We start from the raw sequence: 18,658 nt of genomic DNA on the forward strand, positions 1-18,658 counted from the left end.
AGGTCACTTTAAAAATTCAGTTAAGCTATTGAACAGTTGCCATAACCCTTCAGTATGCTGGACATATATAATCGCTGTAATACAGTGGGTGCTTTGGAAAACCACTTAACATAAGGTACAATATTTCTAGAATTTTAACTTTTTAATCTTTTGTACTTTGGTTTTTTTGGGAATGTTATCAATTTTAACATATTTTTAAATTTTTCAGGGATTGTAATCAATTTTAACATTATTGTAGTGAAAGTTTTATTTTAGAGTACATTAGTAGAGGTTTGGGAATATTACTTAATTATTCAAAGCCCTAACCAACTAACACTCTGTGTGAAACATAACTAGTTCATTATCCACATACCACTTACAATCAGTCAGACCTCACAGAAGATTCATTAAAAAATATCCTTGGTTGTTGAAAGTCCACTAGTGTGCCCCTTCACCTAAAATGAGGTTGCATTTATTTAAAGACCATGGTATTCTCTATGCATATGTACATTTAACTGATGCATATAATATACATGTAGCTGTAATACATGATGCCTTTTCTACCACTGACAGTCATACAGTGCTTTGAGTTTTGTATGAACAATTATTTGTATCTAGTAAGATGCTCCTTTTATTATGATTGAAAGATTTAGTTCTGAGTCTTACTGTCATAATTTGACAATTAGATTTTTATCATGATGCAATTTTCATATATATTGTTCTATAGATTTTTGTCTTGATGCAATTTTCATTTTTATTGTTCTTGTGTCTTAAGTTTAAAGCCATATTTATTATGATATTTTATTTATTAGGTACAATGATATTGTCCATTTTTGTATTGATAAGGTATGAAGATGTTGTCAGTGTGAGGTGTGGAAATGTTGTTAAGGATAGGTTTTGATGGAAAAGGGTTGATATCAGTTTTGTGTACTGCACTAAGCATAGTCTGTTACCACAACCACTTGGCATTAGATTGCCTGAGAAAATGCAAGGACGTTTTCCAAATGCCTTGCACTCTGAGGCAGTCAATTTGTAGACCACCTCTCCCGTACGGGAAACTTTAACAAAGGAATTTTTGCAGGTCAAAAAATCTACATACCAAGTTACCTCTGCTCTAACTTCGTCAGAACTCCCATCATCCTCATCTTCACCATCATCATCATTGTCTTCATCTCTTATATCTAGTAGACCTAGTAGAAGCTCTGCTCGTGCTTCTCGGGCCCTCAGCAGAGTATCTCTAGAGGAGTCTGATGAAGATGAAGATTCCGAAGGGCCTCGAGAAAAATCTCCACCTCAGAGACGCTCACGCAAGCGCTCTTCTAGGTCTTCGCAGGCCTTGGAAGATCCTGATTACCATGCGAGTGGGACTATTAACATTATTGGGAGTTCCTGCAGCAGCGATCTCAAAGACAGAGTGCCGTCTCTTAAAATTAAGTTACCTGAATCTGTGCCTAACACAAGTATAAGTGCAAGTTTAAGTAGTGAAAAACCAAAGAGTATTGAAAGTGTGACTAATGTTAAGGTAAACGCAAACAGTGTATCTGAGGTGAGTTACAGAAGACATGTAAAGAATAAGCGCAGCATAGACAAGCAGCCAAGTGGTTATAAGGAAGGTAAAATTTCAGGAAGTGAATTTAGAACTACCAGTAGTGAGTGTTCAGACGAGAGAGTTGTGTCTAGAGAGTCTGCGAAGAGCAGGTGTAAAAATAACGATGATCTTGGTTCGAAAGAGGGAGAACACCGCATTCCACCTATCTCACCCGACGTGGCACAGCCTTGTGCAAAAGCTAGTTCAGACACAGATCATGAGAGTGATAGCTCAACACAGGGACCAGACTATGCAAATTTCCAGCCAACTGTATCCTTGAAAAGACTGGGAAATTATCCTTTGTGTGATGTTGTTACCAAAGAAAAATCCGGTGGGGCTCGCAAGCCTGAACACAGTGAAGTTGTTTCAAAGCATCCGTTCGGTGTGAACATCCCCGACAGCATAGAAAAGATTAAGGTCACTGAATCGGAGACAGTCGTCCATCCAATCACATTGCCAAAGACTTCTGCAGGGAAGTCTTCTTTAGCGGAAAAGACTCCCAAACAAGTCAAGCCCAGTTTGGAAAAGGGGGTACCTGTGCCAGAAAACCAGATTCAGGTTCCAACTAAATATAATGAATTGGATGAAAAGCTCACAAACGCTACAGCCAAACAGACACACCAGTATGAGAAGTTTCCTGACATACTCCATAAAGAATTGACAAAAGTCCAGCCATCAGCAACCGTTGCCTTGCCAAAGAAACCAGAACCATCACCTGGGGTGGAAATCTTACCTGAAGACGTACCAAATAGATGCAGTGACGTTATTAAAAAATCTAAGGCAGATGTTCCCCTTGGTAGTAAGGATACTTTGTTGTTTAAGGGGGAGGAAGAACCAGCAAAAACAGATGTCATATTGCCGAATGTAAAGGAGCAGACTATTTTACAGAGTCTATTTGAAGTTCAAGAATTGAATAGTAAAATTATAACAACCTCAGAGACAAAGTCGTCCTTAAAATCCCTTAGTTTGTTAGGTAACACTTCAGCAAGTGAATGTACAGTTACACTAAGCAAAGTTAAAAGCAAAACTCCAGAAATAGTTGCTGTTAGTAATCCCTCGCAGCTTCTGAAAAGCACTGGCAGTGAAAGTCATTTGGCAAGTACTCATCCAAGTCATGACATAGTCCATGAAGACAAAACTGTGATAAGTAGTCCCAGTGAAGCGAAAAAGCTGATTGGTAGTACAAATTTGGTGTGTAAGAAGGCTGATGTGGAAACTAAAGTTTTAACTCAGTCAGTTGATGAGAAAAGTATCGAAACTAAAGATGTACAGAAAGAGAGCTTGAAAGGTATTGAAGTCGGTGGACATCTATCGCAGACCCCTCCAGGTAAAACTGCGAATGTGTCCAATTCATCGGTTAAGACAAAACTCTGGGAAAAATTGTTAGATACAGCCAAGAGAAAAGTTAGTCCTTCAGTAGAAATTGTACCTGCAGGTCAGAAAAGTAGTGTGGCTGACTCTGGAAATGACAAGGAAGTTAGCAAAGATTTGGTAGTAAAATCGGAGGAATTTCATGAAAGAATATCTGGTGAAATATTGGAGAACTTTAAATTGGACACTAGCATCCCAAAGGAGGAGGAGGGGGAGACTGTAGAGAAGAAAAGCCCAACAGAACTTGGTTCCCCCAAAAGTTCACCAGTTGTTGAGGAGGACGGTAGTGAACACGCAAAGTTGGTAAACACGATAATTCTCTCGTTAGAAGATCAAGATAAAGGAGGGAATAAGTCGGATGTAAAATCAGAGCAGCTTATGAAAGATGACGATCACAAAGACATTTCTGAAACTCTGTCGAAGGTAACTGATGAAGAGAAATTTGAACTAGAGCAGTTTTTAAAATTTGACAAAGAGCAGTTCGGAAATGTTGGTCCTTCTGAGGTAGTGGAGAACGTTTCTAGTTCTAACTTGAAGGCAGTCCAAGAAACTGACGTTCTGTCAGCTGGATCCCTTATTAACCCAACTCCTTTTCTACTGACTGATAATTTAAGCAACGACGATAACGAGGAAGAGAGGGTGAATCGTCAGCTAATAGGATATGTGACCGTAACTCCGGTTGATCCCCAGGCAGCCTCAGACTATGAAGATTCTGCAGGAGCTCTTAAGAGTGACGGTACAGTGGATCAGCAAGATTCAAACAGAAGCGTTCCAGAAGTGTCTGCTGATCTTGTCGGCGATTTTGACACTAGCACACAGAAGGTAGATGAAGGTGCAAGTGTCAAACAAAACAGTGAGACAAGGAATTCTGTTACTGCCAAACTGCCCCAGTCATCACAGAGGGAAACGTCAACAGGTGTGGTGCCATGCAACGAAGAAACAGCAACTGGTACTCCGAGCACCGGTGCAAATCTAAAACTTGAGAAGTACATAAGCTATGAGTCACAATTTACTCCTGTAGGACAGTTAAAACAGGATTCTTTGGATACGTCATCTTTACAGACGCCTTCGACAAAATTGCATGACGTGTGTGCTGTAGAAGTCACACCAGTGAAGTCCTTGGTGGATTCTTCATCTCTGCAGACACCGCCAACAAAATTGCATGATGTATGTACTTCGGAAGTCACACCAGCGAAGTCCTCGGTGGATACTACATCTGTGCGGACACCTTCAACTAAATTGCATGATGTATGTACTTCAGAAGTCACACCAGTGAAGTCCTCGGTGGATACTACATCTCTACAGACACCTTCAACTTCAACAAAATTACATGATGTATGTGCTGTAGAAGTCACATTAGCAAAGTCCTCGGTGGATACTTCATCTCTACAGACACCAACAAAATTGCATGATGTATCTGCTGCAGAAGTCACATCAGTGAAGCCCTTGGTGGATACTTCATCTCTACAGACACATCCAACAAAATTGTGTGATGTAAGTACTTCAGAAGTCACACCAGTGAAGTCCTCGGTGGATACTTCATCTTGGCAAACACCTTCAACAAAATTGCATGGTGTATGTCCTTCAGAAGCCACACCAGTCAAGTCCTCTGGCAAAACTCCAAACAAAGAAGAGTTACCATCTGTAGAAAGGGATAACAAAACTCCCCATGTTTCCAAAGTTTCGGTAGAAGGGGACATTTCAAAAGAGCAGACGCCACTTTCTGTTCTTGAAAGGATTGTGTGTGTTACTCCTACCAGTGATATATTAGATTCTCAGATAGGTTCAAAGGTAGTGGAACCGTCAGCCAAAGATGGTGAAGGGAAAGGTGATGACGATACCAACGTCATTTCGAGTTCTGTAGATGAAAAGGAAATACCCACAGATCCCTCTGGGTCAGCTGTCACAAAAGTAGATTTAATAAGTTCTGATGTCACTGGGGAAAGAGACCAAGAAATTTCAACTACCTTGAGCACAGGGTTTCTGAAAGGGCTCGATAATAAATCTGAAATTAGTAAGGAATCCTTAGCTGGTGAAGTAAAACCTGTCTGCAATTTAGCCACTGCGACCAAAGGAGAGAACATTGTTACACCAAAAGCAGAGACTGGATCAGAAGGTTCAGTTGTCTCAGAAGGTTCAGTTGTCCTTGGTAACCTCAAGACAGAGGTTGACAAGCTAGAGAACGAAAAAACCACCCTTGATAAGGATCAGAATGAGGCCGATAATGGAGAGAAGGAAAAACCTACCGTTGATAAATTTAAGACCGAAACTGATAGTTTAGAAACAGAAAAGGCAGGTAAAGATGATATCTCTGACTCTAAACAAGATACAGCATCGCCGAGTAAAAAACCCAGATTAAGTAGAACAACTGTTTTCAGGAAAGACTTGAATGACAGTGAGAAGGCAGACTTATCTGAAGATAAAGGAAAAAATGTTGAAATTCTTCACCTAATAGGAAAAGATAGCAGTTCTGAAACACAAAAGAATGTTGCAGAAGAAGACAAGAGTTTTCCTGGTAAAGAAGAGTCCTCAGAAAAAGTAACACAATCCCAAACAGAAACTGATGCAACATGTGGTAATTATAGTTCACATTATGGTATCCCTAAAGTTGTTGAAAATAGAGAAACGCCAAGTGCAAGCACGATAGAAGCAGCCCCTCCCACGGGAGCAAAATTATCACCATGCAGTACAGCATTATCTGATCTTGTTTCAAGCAAAAGTTCAGATCAAGGAAGTAAAGAAAGCACAGACAGTGTAGCCATACTGCCATCAGTGAAGCCTTCAGCAGTTGCTTCAGATTTTTCTGTTTCCAGTAGTGAATCCCTTTTGGAAAGAACCAGTGAAAGTTCAGTTAAACCAAATGATAGAGAAAGTGAAGTACGAAAGGGTGACACTACCAGTGCAATTTCAGGTTCAAGTAATGACAGTTGCAACAATGCAATATCTACATTGTCAAAACCTTTACAATTAGTGTTGCATATCGAGAATAAAGGCAAAGATTCACCTGCCTCTCAGGAAAGTATCTGTAATGAAAGTAGGGAGAATATTCCAGTTTCACCATTCGAGTCTGATCCGAACAGTAGGATCAGTAAACCAAACATATCAGATTCCACCTCCTTGAATAACGAAAGTAAGTTACCCATAAGCAGCAAAAATTGTGATCAAGGCACCAAAGGTGTTGAGGCTGATACATCTACGCCAACATTGCCTGCAAAAGGTGAAGTTACCACCACTCCAAGTAAATCCTCCAACACAAGCAGTAAAACTTCTGAAGTTAAAGATCAAACCAGTGTTGCTGAGTCTGACGTAATTTCTGAGGCCAGTGGTGTTGATAAATGTAGCACTATTGATTCAAAGGAAAGTGAATCCAGTATATCAATTCCCCAGTTGCTTGTAGAGGCATCTAAGTCTGGTAGTTATGATGTAAGAACTGTGTCAGACTCCCCTGTACTGGAGAGCCCTGAAGGCAAAGATGTTGCATTGGAAAAGGACAGCACCTCTCTTAATAATTCCAGTATTCACAACAATGTGATAGTTTCGTCTGCACAAAAATTAAATGCTCTTGAAGTCGGTAGTAACCAACCAGATGCAACATTGCCCGTCACTGCAGGTTTTGAGAAGGAACGAAAAGCTGTAGCACCGTGCAAAGTATTGGACACAAGTAACGAAACTGCCAAGGCTGAAAAAGTAGTTGAGAGAAAGTCGTGTACCCAGGACGAACATCAAGGGAAGACAACTTCTGAAGAGAAGTTCCAAACAAATAAAGATATTGATAAGACAGTCCAATCTACAACCGAACCACAAGAGAAAGAACAGACAAATAAATCTGCTAATGAAGAAGTCAAAGAATATTCAGGAAAACATCAGAAAGGTCTGGCTAAAGCAGATACCACAGAGAAAGGCCAAACAGTTGCTTCTACCCTGGAGAAAGTTCAGATAAAAACAGCTGCTCAGGAGAAAATTCAATCAAATGTAGCTGATCCTGAGAAATTTGGAACAAACGCAGCTGGCCAGGACGTCCAGTCAAGTACAGCTATGCATGAGGAGGTGCAGACAAAAACTTCTGCCCGGGAGATAGTTCAACAGTCTCCAGCTTCCAAGGATAAGGCTCAAACAGACGTCGCTACTGTTGAATCAGTCCAGTCAAAAACTGGTTCTCAAAAGGGAATCCAAACAAAAACGTTGGAGAAAGATCAGTCAAGTAAAACCACAAATGAAAACACTCAAACAAATACAATTGCTCCTGAGAAAACCCAAATTGATACAAAAGCACTCGAAAAAGAAAAGACCAATCTTGATAAAAGTCAAACTACAGAATTGCCTTTGCCTGAAATGGTACACGCATTTGCTGATCCTAATAATAAAGGAAGTGGAATAACAGATACAGTCATCTTGAAGTCAAGTGAACATTTGGCAGGCAAACCCACATCTCTGGTAATTGACAGAAATAGTGAGAACAAGGGAATAGAGGAAGGGACATCTAAGCTTTTGGATCCAGGTAACAGTGATGGCCTGACGAGGGCAATGAAGCCCATTCAGAGTGGTTCTGCTAATGAGAGTGTTGTAGGTGTAGCCGACTTCAAAGCAAGTGAGGCATCTGTATCAAAGTCAAGTGATGTTAGCAGTGAAAGCCCCGTATCTGTTACAGTATCTCTTAAGAGCGGAGAATCTACATCACAGGGCAATAAAGAAGAAACAACAGGGCCAAGTACGAGTGCGACTAATAACTTGATTAGCATAGGAGACAAAGGTACTTGTCATGAAAGAGTAAAGGATTTCAGTGTTAAGAGCTCTGTTGAAGATGGTGACAAATCCAAGGGTAATGAAACACAAAATATCAACAAGAATAATGCATTTACTTTCTCAGATGTAAAATCTACCAGATTGAGTGAATCTGATGTCAACGTCAGTACTTTATATGCTGGTACTCCCTCCTCAAGTGGATACCATAAAGATACTGATTGTGGGAAGTCTCCCAAGGTTGTCGAATCTGGCAAGGAAGGAGGTATAATAAAGAAGAATGACCCAGGTAGTGCAAGTTTTTCATGTCCACCAATTTCGAGTATTTCTGTTGAAAAGATTGTCAAAGATCTACCCTCATCCAAATCAGCATCACCAGGTCCAGGTGATTTCGACCGCAAGGGCTCTGAGGGTGAAGTACAGTCTGGCAAGAAGACCATTAAGCTACTTACATCCACTTTACAACTTTCTGATTCAGAGGAGAAGAGCAAAGCAGCTGTAGTTGAATCAGGTTCTGGTATTGAGGACAGCACTCAAAGCAAAACCTTAGCCGAGTCAAGTTCAAGTCACGAGATTAGTTCAACAAAAGAAGCCACACTTTCTAAGGAAAATATTTCTGCTAAGGCTTCAGATCTCAAAAGCACGGTAACAGAAGTAATTCAGCCCAAGTTAACAGATTCTAGTCATAAAACCACCAAATCAATGAAAGATACATCAGAGGAGTCTAGTAATAATAGTAATGTAACATCTGCAACTCCATCCAAGATTCTGCAGTCATGTAGGAGAAACAGCAGTGTAGAAAAACCTGAGCTTGAAGTAAAGGGTTCAAGTAGTGAGATCAGCACGACGACAAAGTCGAGGGAACATTCACAAATAAGTTCGTCCGATGTTAGCCAATCTGAGGAAGAGGGAAGGAAGCTGTTGGATAGCTCAAGCACAGAAGTTAGTAAAATAGAATCAGTTTTGCCGTTGTCAGGAACAACGTCTGAAGGAAGTACAAGTGGAAGTGTAGTGGTTTCCTCCAGTACATTCAAGAGATCTACAGAACATGATGTGGTATCAGTAGACAGTAATATAAATGACAAAAAGACCAAAGTTGTCCCTGATTCGAGCTCAGAAGACTTGGTTCCAAGCGTTAAGGATCGTGAGGGGAATGCAGCTGTACTGCCTTCAACGTTCACCTCCAGATCAGAAGAGACAAAATTATCTCAGACTCATACAGACTCTGCTGCCATTTTACAAAGGCCTGGTACTAGTGATAATTCTCAGAAAGAACCTAGAATAGTAACAAAAGTGAAACCAGCTGATGAAAAGTTGTCTGAATTAAACTTGCTGAAATCAGGAGATTTTTCATTGAAATTAGAGAGCAAAAATAGATCAGAGCCAACACTTGGAAACACAGACACTGAAGGGGACCGTGCACCAGAGAAGCAACCTGAGAAGTCTCCAGATACATCAAAAGTCTCTTTAGAAAAAGAAAGTGTAAAGACCCAAGAAATTGCCCAAAATATTGCAGCAACGAGCATTGCCGTACCTAAAGCAGAGCAGGAGAGTCAAGTGGATGAGAAAGTAACAACTAAGCTGCCATTGCTACCAGTAAAGAGAAAAGAAGGGAGTATAGATTTATGTAATAGGAAGAGTGTAAAGAAATTAGATTCCGCAGTGGAACCGAGTACAACTGTATCTCCGTTAAGTGTTACGAAAAAACTCCTGGAGGAAGATAAAACTGTAGAAGCGCCGAAGTCTATACAGTTTGTTGGATCACCAGAAGTGAAACCTGGGTCAGAAAAATTGAATGAAAAAATACAAGAGACGTTAGCTAGAGCAGGAGAGAGTGGGAGTTCCATCCAGCCTGGTAGTTCAAAGACTGATGCGCTTTCTTTGGATGCAAAATCTGAGATTCCAGGTTTTAGTAAAAAGATGGATGAAGGTAAATCATCCACTGCAGCCATCAGTGCAAAATCATTAGGAGATGAAATTCTCAAGAGCTTAGATATCGAGTCAGCACACAGAACAGCAAGCATTGTTGAAAACAGGCCAAAACCCGTAGTAGGCGGAGATTTATGTGCTGCAGTAGGAGGCAAGGAGTTACAGGGAGATCTTAAAAAGGGTTCTACTGAAGAAGACACCAGACTGACCACATCTGTGCCAGCTGCATGCCATGTTTTGGAACAAAACTTGGACCACATCAAAATCCCGAAGGAATTGAGTCCGGGAAAAATAAATGTTCCCACTGTAGTAGATATAAAATTAGGAGCTACAGAAAAAGCCAAGGTCGATACCAAGTCTTCCTTAGTACGTAAGGATTTAACTGAAGAGCCAGCGTTGCTTTTACATTCGAAGATAAGTTCTCACCAGCCACCTGAATCCTCTGCAGAAGACAACCCAGTTTCATGTAAATATGACCGTTCAGCAGCTTTGAGACCTTGGTTGGAAAGTAAAGAAAAAGGGCTGGATGTGGTGCAAACTAATGTGTTGAAGGATGTATCATCATCTGATGTGGAAGCTGAGGTCAAAATGAAATGTGCACCACAGCAGAGTGTAAAGACTGCAGATGTCACTTCAGAATTCAGTGGAAGTTTTGTTTCAAAGTTTTCTTTGACAGAAGACAAAACCAAACTTGACGAAGTACATTCAGAATTAACACATCAGGTTTCAGCTTCCTCCAGCCCACATTTGAGTAAAACAACTGTGCACAAAGATACCAGAGTCATAAATTTGTTGAACCCTGGTGGTGATGTGAGGAAGGAGCTCTCTCAAGCTGATTCTTGTACTTCAGCTTCATCTGGAATAGTATCAAATGCTAAGCTGGGTTCAGATCAGGTTGACATATCTGCAAGTAGTAACACATCTTTAGGAAAGACTAAAGATGTAAAAGTGCCTAAATGTTCTTTACCGAGTAATGTTGCAGTTTCCTATGATTCAGTTTCTGTGGAAAATATCTGTATGCCTAATATATCTGTTGAAAAATCTGTGATAGACACTCAACTAGAATCAAAGGACTGTTTGAATGACAGGAAAGAATCACAATCAAACATTTCACATCATTTGGGGACCTCTCTGCCCGAGACTCAAAGTTCAAAAGAATTATCAGGGTCGACATTTAAAATAATTCGTGACCTCAAAGGTGTTGGTGTAGTCGTTCCTACCAAAAGCAAACTGGACTCTCACACTAATTCCAGTGTATGTCACAGTGGCAAAGAAGTGGCAGTGCCTGTAGATAAGTTTGAAACATCAGACTCGAGCAGACCCTGTGTGATAGAACCACCTTGTATAAAAGCCAAGCCGGTGAAGTTACTCTATTCAAAAGTTGTAGAGAAATCTAGTGAGCCAAAAATAGATTTCGGAAGGAAGACAAATGAGGAAAGAAAAGATTCCGTGGTTGAAATAGAATTGAAAAGTACTAACAGCAAAGATGCTATGAAGAAAGGGCCCAGTACGTCGGTCATTCAGAGTACTGAGAGCCAATTTAATACTGATATTGCAGGTAATGAAAAACCTGTTGTTGAAAAGGTAGACAAGCCAGGCCAGAAAATTGCAACGGGGGATTTAACAATAGAGGGTAGGTTAAACATTTTCAGTCTGAGTAAAGAAAAATCACCTGACCAGGTCAACTGCAGTTCGTCGTTGATTGAGACTGGTCATGTTCACAGATCTGTACCTAGCATCATCACTTCATCTGTTAGTTTGACAGAAACATCTTTATTACACAGAGATGCTACACCTAGGAAACCCAGAACTAAAACAGATTTTAGTAGTATTGAAGATATTGCTGGACTACATACGAAAAAGGAAAGCGTATCTGATGGGCCAGCGAAGAGCTTTATCTTCAAAAATGAGAGCAGTGTCCAAAGTGGTGTGTTTTCAGTAAGTGAAAACACTGGCAATGTAGATGATAAGAGCAAAACAGACAAGTTTTTCAGTAATGTTAAAAGTAAGTTCTCTGACAAAGCTAATGATTTCCATCAAAGTACGATTTCCTCTACACCATCTGTGGGTAAAAGTGCAGAGAACATTCATATTGACAAGGAAGCAAAGTTTGTGGATAGCAAAATGCCTGGTGATTCTCTTCAGAAAGAAAGTTTAGCCCAGAAGCCATCTGATGAATCTTCAAAACAGACTACTGAAATCCCTTCTTCCGTGGCAGAGCCAAGTGATGTTGGAGATGAGAAATCTTTAAAATCGTCAAAACCTCTTGCTCTGAAAGAAAAAAGTAAAGCGAATAACTTTTTGGTGAAAACCCCACCAAAGGAGGAGGACTGGACACTTCCAGAAACCAGACTGCAACCAGGCCCGGTTCCGAAGAGCATAAATACTAAAATAAAAACAGTACCATTGGATATACCCCTCCCCCCTGTTTTGAAAATAGAATCTATTTTGGGTCGTAAATCTAAAGAAGAATTGCCCTGTGACAAGGTGAAAGCTTCAAGTAATGAACATCTTGATAAAACAGCTGGAAGTAGTAATTTGTTTGCTAGTGGCCATGATACTAGGAAAGACAGTAGCGTCTGTGCAGTCTCAAAAGAAAAGGGTGAACTTTCTTCTTCCGCTGAGAAGTTAGGCCACCCAGTTGTTCAGGAAAGAAGTGGTGGTTTGTCTCTTACTTCAGAAGATACAGGGAAAGATAAACTTCATTCAGGTGCCCCAGTTTTCAAACTAGGTAACTTGAAAACTAACATAGTAACGAGGGAAAATATTTCTTTGGTAACGAGTGCTGGTGGTGACATGGTAAATAAGAAAGGTAGTCCACTGTCTGAGCAAAAGATGGAAACGGATAGTAAACGTTTATCGACCACAGACAAAGAAGCTGACAAGGAGGTAGTTGGCTTTAAAGGTAAATCGGTAAGGGAATCTAGAAGTGATATTCTTGATACTGTAACTCACAAGAGTGCAACGGGTGTTTGTGAAACAGTAGACTTGCACCCTCCAGGTAGGAGTGGAGGCTTCGGGAAAGATGGCGGTCTCTATGGTAGTTGTTTTGGTGCACTGCATAAAGGTAACTTTGTACAAAATGAGCAGAGAGTAGGTTTCAGAGATTATATGCAAGACAGTACTGTGAATTTTGAGAAAAGTGAACTTCCTGGCTATGCCAGTTTTTCTGGACAACAGAGCTCAATACTCTCAGGCTGCAGATCTCTAGGAAGCTCGTTAAAGTTGGTTCAACAGAAACCTCCCAAAACTATGCCGTTAGGTGATCGGAGAAGTGACGTTGAGGCTTCTCAAGTCCGTTTAGATAGAAAAGAGAAAGAACCTTTAAGATTAGGCGGAACAAGTGTGATAAAGGGTGAAGACTTAACCAAATCCGAAAGTGACAAACTTGAGCAGAAGGACTCACAGCATTCACAAGAGCATCTGCTTGCGGCAAGTTGCAGTTCAAATTCCGAACAGAAATTTATACCGTTCTTTGAATCCTCACGACCTTCCAGCGATCATCAAAATTTAGATACTCTACCACATCTGGAGGTAAGTTGCGGCTGTGTGAAGCCATTTTGAATGGGGAAGGTTTCAGTTTGCTTTGATATAGTGAACCATAGATCAAATTTGGGTGTGCATTGGGTCTGCAGTGATTTTTTGTCATGAATATTTTAGTTTTTATCATTCATGCCCTTATTTATTGTCATGAACACAGTATTTTAGTTTTTAACATTTGCAACGTTCATATTTTTATACCTGTAGTCATTGGTGGCTGCAGCCTACCATTTGTTCATTTTGTTTGCTATGAAGGCAAAATATTTGAGACATTTTAAGTTAAAATTTAATAGTATCATTTATTTTGGAAGTTTTTGGATTATTTGTTTTTGACACATATCTGTTGACTTTTAAATTTTGTATTGTGTAAGCAATCTGTTATCTTATGCTGTGGTACATGTTATATGTATGTTGTAGGAAAATTAGTTTGGCCATTAGCAAAAGAATTTTCTAAATGAGTCTGTAAATGGCGACTGTTGACTAAAAGGAAATTTGTTCATAAATGTGCACAGATGTTGGTTGTTTATAAGGTACAAGGTGGACAAATTTACATGAGAGAGAGAGAGAGAGAGTGTGTGTGTGTGTGTGTGTGTGTGTGTGTGTGTGTGTGTGTGTGTGTGTGAATCATTATCAAGAGGACGAGATAATTCATATTCTCACCATTAGTCAAGTTATTCAAATGAGGAACAGTATCTTAAGAGGTTAAATTAACCTGCTACCTTGCTTTTAAAAACAAGATAATGAATCCCACATATCTTATCAGTATCTTAATGATACCATAAAATTCTCTCTCTCTCTCTCTCTCTCTCTCTCTCTCTCTCTCTCTCTCTCTCTCTCTCTCTCTCTCTCATATCATGGTTAGTGATATAGTATTGATAACATTATGTGAAACTCACTCATATCTGTTATTTATTTGCTGACGGTAATTTTGTCTCAGCAAAGGCTCACTAGAAAAGTTTAGTTGCATAATGAACTAGGTAATGTGGTCGACCTCAGAGCCTAGAAGTACAAGGCAACCTTTTGGGAAAGCGGGGGGCAAAGTTGAACAATTCTGGTTCAACAAGATGTCAAACAATTAAGATCACTGTATTGCTCCAGCTATAAATGCCATCACAATAAGACCACTAGTGAATAACTTGGTAGTCATCATCTGTAAAGACCTGATGTTCTCTTGTTGGCAGGATTATAGTAAACTGTTATATAAGCAGCCAGCATGGATGATAAAATTTTTGAATAGATGACACTATTAGTGCATAACACCAGTTAAAACCAAACACCTCTGCCCTCCAATTTTACCCCCCAACCTATTCCCATACCTTAACCCAGCTTTGATTGTCCAAGCATGATCAATTGCTTTCACGGCCTCTAACTATGGAACTGTCAGATGCACTGATTCTCAGCACTGTATAAGCATAACTTAAACAAGTTCCTAAGATGCAGTTCTACTGGTCATATCAGTGATCATAATTCTGAAGGTGGTGCAATTATATGTTAATCTAGCACCTTGTGTCAAATTCCAAAGTCAGATCTGACATCATTGCTTTCAATAACCGCAGATAATATTGTTAAGTCTATGCAGAAGGGTTTCAGTGAAAAGCTGTGATTCTTTTCCCCCCTCCAGTCTACAGACATCCTACTGTATCACTGAAATTTTGAAAAGTAACTGATGCATAAATGAGTAGTCTCGTTTGCTATGACAGTTGCTGTTTCAAGACTTTTTGTTCTCCATCATTATTGGTTTTTTATTAAGCGGTAGTTATATTTTTTTAGTTACCAAATATTTTTTATACGTTAATAAATTGCATGGTTATATAAAAATTTCCAAACATCCTAGCAATTATAAGAGAGGAGTTGGCAGTCACATGTGAAGAATTTGTCTAGCCTTTGAATCATGTTAGCACTGAATTAAGTTTCACACAGTGTCACGAAAGCACGATATAAAACTTGGGGCTGCTGAAAATCCTTAACATTTCTCTTTTTCTGCCCGGCTGACTTTCTAAGTTTATATTTTACCTATGAAATTTTTCTATCATCAATATTGTTTTTTGGTTTTATTATAAACAGTATTATTGTATTCATCAATACATAAAAAATATCATCATGAACATTTATACATTGGCTTTTCTCTTTATGGGGTCAAATGTTCTCTTCACTCTTAAGCCGTACACTTTTTGCGTGAATTTCTCTCAGGTGATGGTATGGGCCTTCCTCTATCCCTTTCTGATATACTGGATTTACCACCACCTTTATAACTACAGTAATTGCTCCTTTCTCCTCATTACATGGCCAAGAAATCTCAGTCTTTGCGATGATCTATTTATCACCTTCTGAGCACAAAATTTCTGAAATCTTGATTTGTAATAGAATCCTCTCAGCGTACACAACTATCAATCGCATTTTGTGGCGATAGTTCAACATCATCTCAGATATCTTTTCTAATGCTTGTAATTCTTGGTAACTGTCACACGCATAAGGGATATTTAGTCTGTTTAATATTATGACTTTTGTTTATCCTAAACCCAGCATGTTTCCCACTCCCTCCTGGCTGGTGGGAAAACTTGTAAAACCATAAATAAAGAGCAAGATGTGAAAAATTAGAATGTTGTTGCCTCTATATTTTTTTTTTTAATCGTCACTTGGAGAATTGCCAGCATTGCCTGATGCCAAACTGTCAGATGTTGCAGAATGATTTAGTTATAAGAAAAATGACTTGGTTCTAAGTAAGAGGAGCGTGGTTGGGTTATATTTAGGTCCTGCAGAAAGTGGAAACTAATGGAGATGCGTAGCCAATTAGAGTTATGCAGAGATGGAAGGGCAGTATTTTGTAGGGTGTTAGCTGCCATTTCATTCTTGAGCTATGAACCAGTTAAGGTAGGCCTGGTTAACGGCTGGGGTTCAGTCCCCGGTGGAGCGTTGCTAACTGAAAATCGACGATAATAACATTGAAAACCCCGCTTAATGGCACCTTTAACCAGAGATTGATTCCGAAATTCCCACTTAACGCCGATGTTAACCGGAGATCAGTCAAAAATCCAGCTAATGATGTTGCTGGCCCGGTGCTGTAACACACAAACGCCGTTAACTGATGCCACTGGTAAGCAGGGACTGCTTATTTTGAAGAAGCAGATTAGGTTCAGTTACTTAAGATGTATACTGTATCAGTGGCTCGTTAGCTCATGTAACCAGAGCATTTCAGTTGTGGCGGAATTCACACCCACAAACAACACAACACGCAACACTCACCCTGATCTTCGGTTGCTGGAGATGGATAAGGTCCACGGTCGCCAATCACAGCACACAACCACGAAACAAAAACTTAAACCGACCCTCCACCAACAACGAACAAACAAAAAAAAAAAGAAGAGACATGAACCATTAATGCTGGTACCAAAAAAAACAGACGAACTCCCCGTTCACTTTCAAGGTTGGACCTCAACTGCCCAAGACCTCCCCAAAAAACGAAAAAACTCCCGACAGACCGACAGACAGAGAGACAGCCGTAAAACCAACTCCAACAACCGAACCACTCACAACGACAATTACACTCTCTCTCTCTCTCTCTCTCTCTCTCTCTCTCTCTCTCTCTCTCTCTCTCTCTCTCTCTCTCTCTCTCTCTCTCTCTCACAAAACGTTGGGAAATGCTAAATAAAAACAAATTTCTTCATCCCTCTATATTTCTCCCCCCTTTTAGCATTTCCCAACCAACACCTTTCACACCTCTTTCAAATCGCCTTACGCAACACCCATGGATGCTCACTAGCAGGTCCTCTAGATCGCGTTCGCGGGCACGCAATCATTCTCCCAGAATCACTCTCTCTCCTAGCAACACTCAAACTCACATCATCTCCTCCATTCTCTCTCAGATTCACGCTATCTTCTTCACTATTACCACTCTCAATTTCATCCACAATCTCATCTATACCCTCTAACTCGTTCCCAAATACCTCCCCCAATTCTTCAACTAACCCATCCCATTCGCTCATTGACCTTTCCAATTCTTGCAACGATTCATTCATGCTTTCAATCACTCGTCTATCACTGCTACACTCTCTTACTCTTACACTTTCGCTCACCTCCAACCGTTCACTAACCCCTACACGTTCAGTCAACTCAGTTATATCAAACCCGCATATGCTATACGTTCTATCCATACCATCCCATTCATCCGTATTACACGCTTTATCACTCATTTCCACTTTGGCACTCACACCCCTATCACACAACTTACGACCATTCAGTTTACTTACGTTCTTCCCTTTCTTACGTTTTTTACCATACTCTATCAAAACAAACTGCTGATCCTCATGCAACAACCCCTCACGTACATGCATCACACGCACCGCTTGCATCCTGGAGGATCCACCCATTTGAACCCCCTTCACACTCAGTTTCCCGAACTCGCTGTCACAGTCACCCTCTTTCGTCTACATACACTTGATACATGCCCTTCCATTCCACATTCGTCACACTTCGCTCTCGGTTCTGAACACATTCTCGCATAATGCCCATTCTTACCACAGTTACCACATATTACATTCACTTGGGTACCCTACAACCATTAGCAACATGACCCACCTGTCCGCACTGGTAGCATTTAACCCCTATCTTTCGTGACACTCCTTACCAAATGTCCCGGTTGCCCACACCAAACACGCTCCTAAAGCCCACCTACACTCATTCTTTGTATGTCCTTCCTTTCCACATCTAAAACACTTCACTCGACTTCCACTCATCGACCTTCCCCTTTGTACACTACTATCCCTAACCCGTCCAACCCGTTGTTCCCTTACAAACCCACCACTCATCCTCACTGGCACCTCCACATTACTTGCTCTTACACTCCTATCTATTACACTATCGGCCATTCTCATTGGGCCCCTCAACACTGCATCCCTAAAGCTTCCAAATTCTGGTACTCTCTCATCTACCCCAGCCCTTACACTTACACTTCTGCTCTCTTTTATAACCCTGTCAAGCTCATAATCTTCTACAATTTCCAAAATTTCTCCCAAGTCAACCTTTCATTCGTCCACCTTTTCTTCTCCTTCCGCTTCAAGTTCACAAATTCTCTAACTCCATCTGGCACTGTCCCTAACAACTTCCGTACTAACTCCTTACATTCATCTATCCCATCATCCCCAAACTTCTTCCTTGCCAACGTCTCAGCCTACAAGCATATAGTGACAAGGTTTCCCAGCTTTCATTCTTGCCTCATCAAATTCATTCTTCCTCTTATACTTAACACTCGCTTTCATACGCCTCGCTTGCTCAACTAATCTAGCTTTCACCTTGTCATACTCAACCTCTCCCACACTCATAATAACCCTATACATGTCAAGTAAAAACCCAGTCAAATACTCTCCTAATTCTCGTGCCCATACTCTCTTACTTTCCCCATACTTATCCTGACAAAACCTTTCATACTCCCTAAAGAAATCATGCACATCCCTACTTCCATACTCATTATACTTTTCACACCGGGTACCTCCCTCACATACATAGCCTTTCTCA

At 40.4% G+C, this 18,658-nt stretch overlaps 1 protein-coding gene across 3 annotated transcripts in view; it reads left to right on the forward strand.

Annotated features, from left to right (window-relative positions):
• The window catches only part of LOC136846773 (serine-rich adhesin for platelets-like), a 57,987-nt gene that overhangs the window by 21,445 nt on the left and 17,884 nt on the right, over positions 1-18,658 (forward strand). For all 3 annotated transcript variants that reach the window (XR_010855535.1, XR_010855536.1, XM_067118002.1), the window contains exon 5: positions 1,061-13,141. Coding sequence is in view for 1 of the 3 variants with exons in the window: in XM_067118002.1 (XP_066974103.1) it covers positions 1,061-13,141 (12,081 nt within the window). In the remaining 2 variants the exon portion in view is untranslated. The remainder of the gene's footprint in view (positions 1-1,060; positions 13,142-18,658) is intronic.

The sequence above is a fragment of the Macrobrachium rosenbergii genome, chromosome 15 (genome assembly GCF_040412425.1).
Source record: "Macrobrachium rosenbergii isolate ZJJX-2024 chromosome 15, ASM4041242v1, whole genome shotgun sequence".
Taxonomy (NCBI): domain Eukaryota; kingdom Metazoa; phylum Arthropoda; class Malacostraca; order Decapoda; family Palaemonidae; genus Macrobrachium; species Macrobrachium rosenbergii.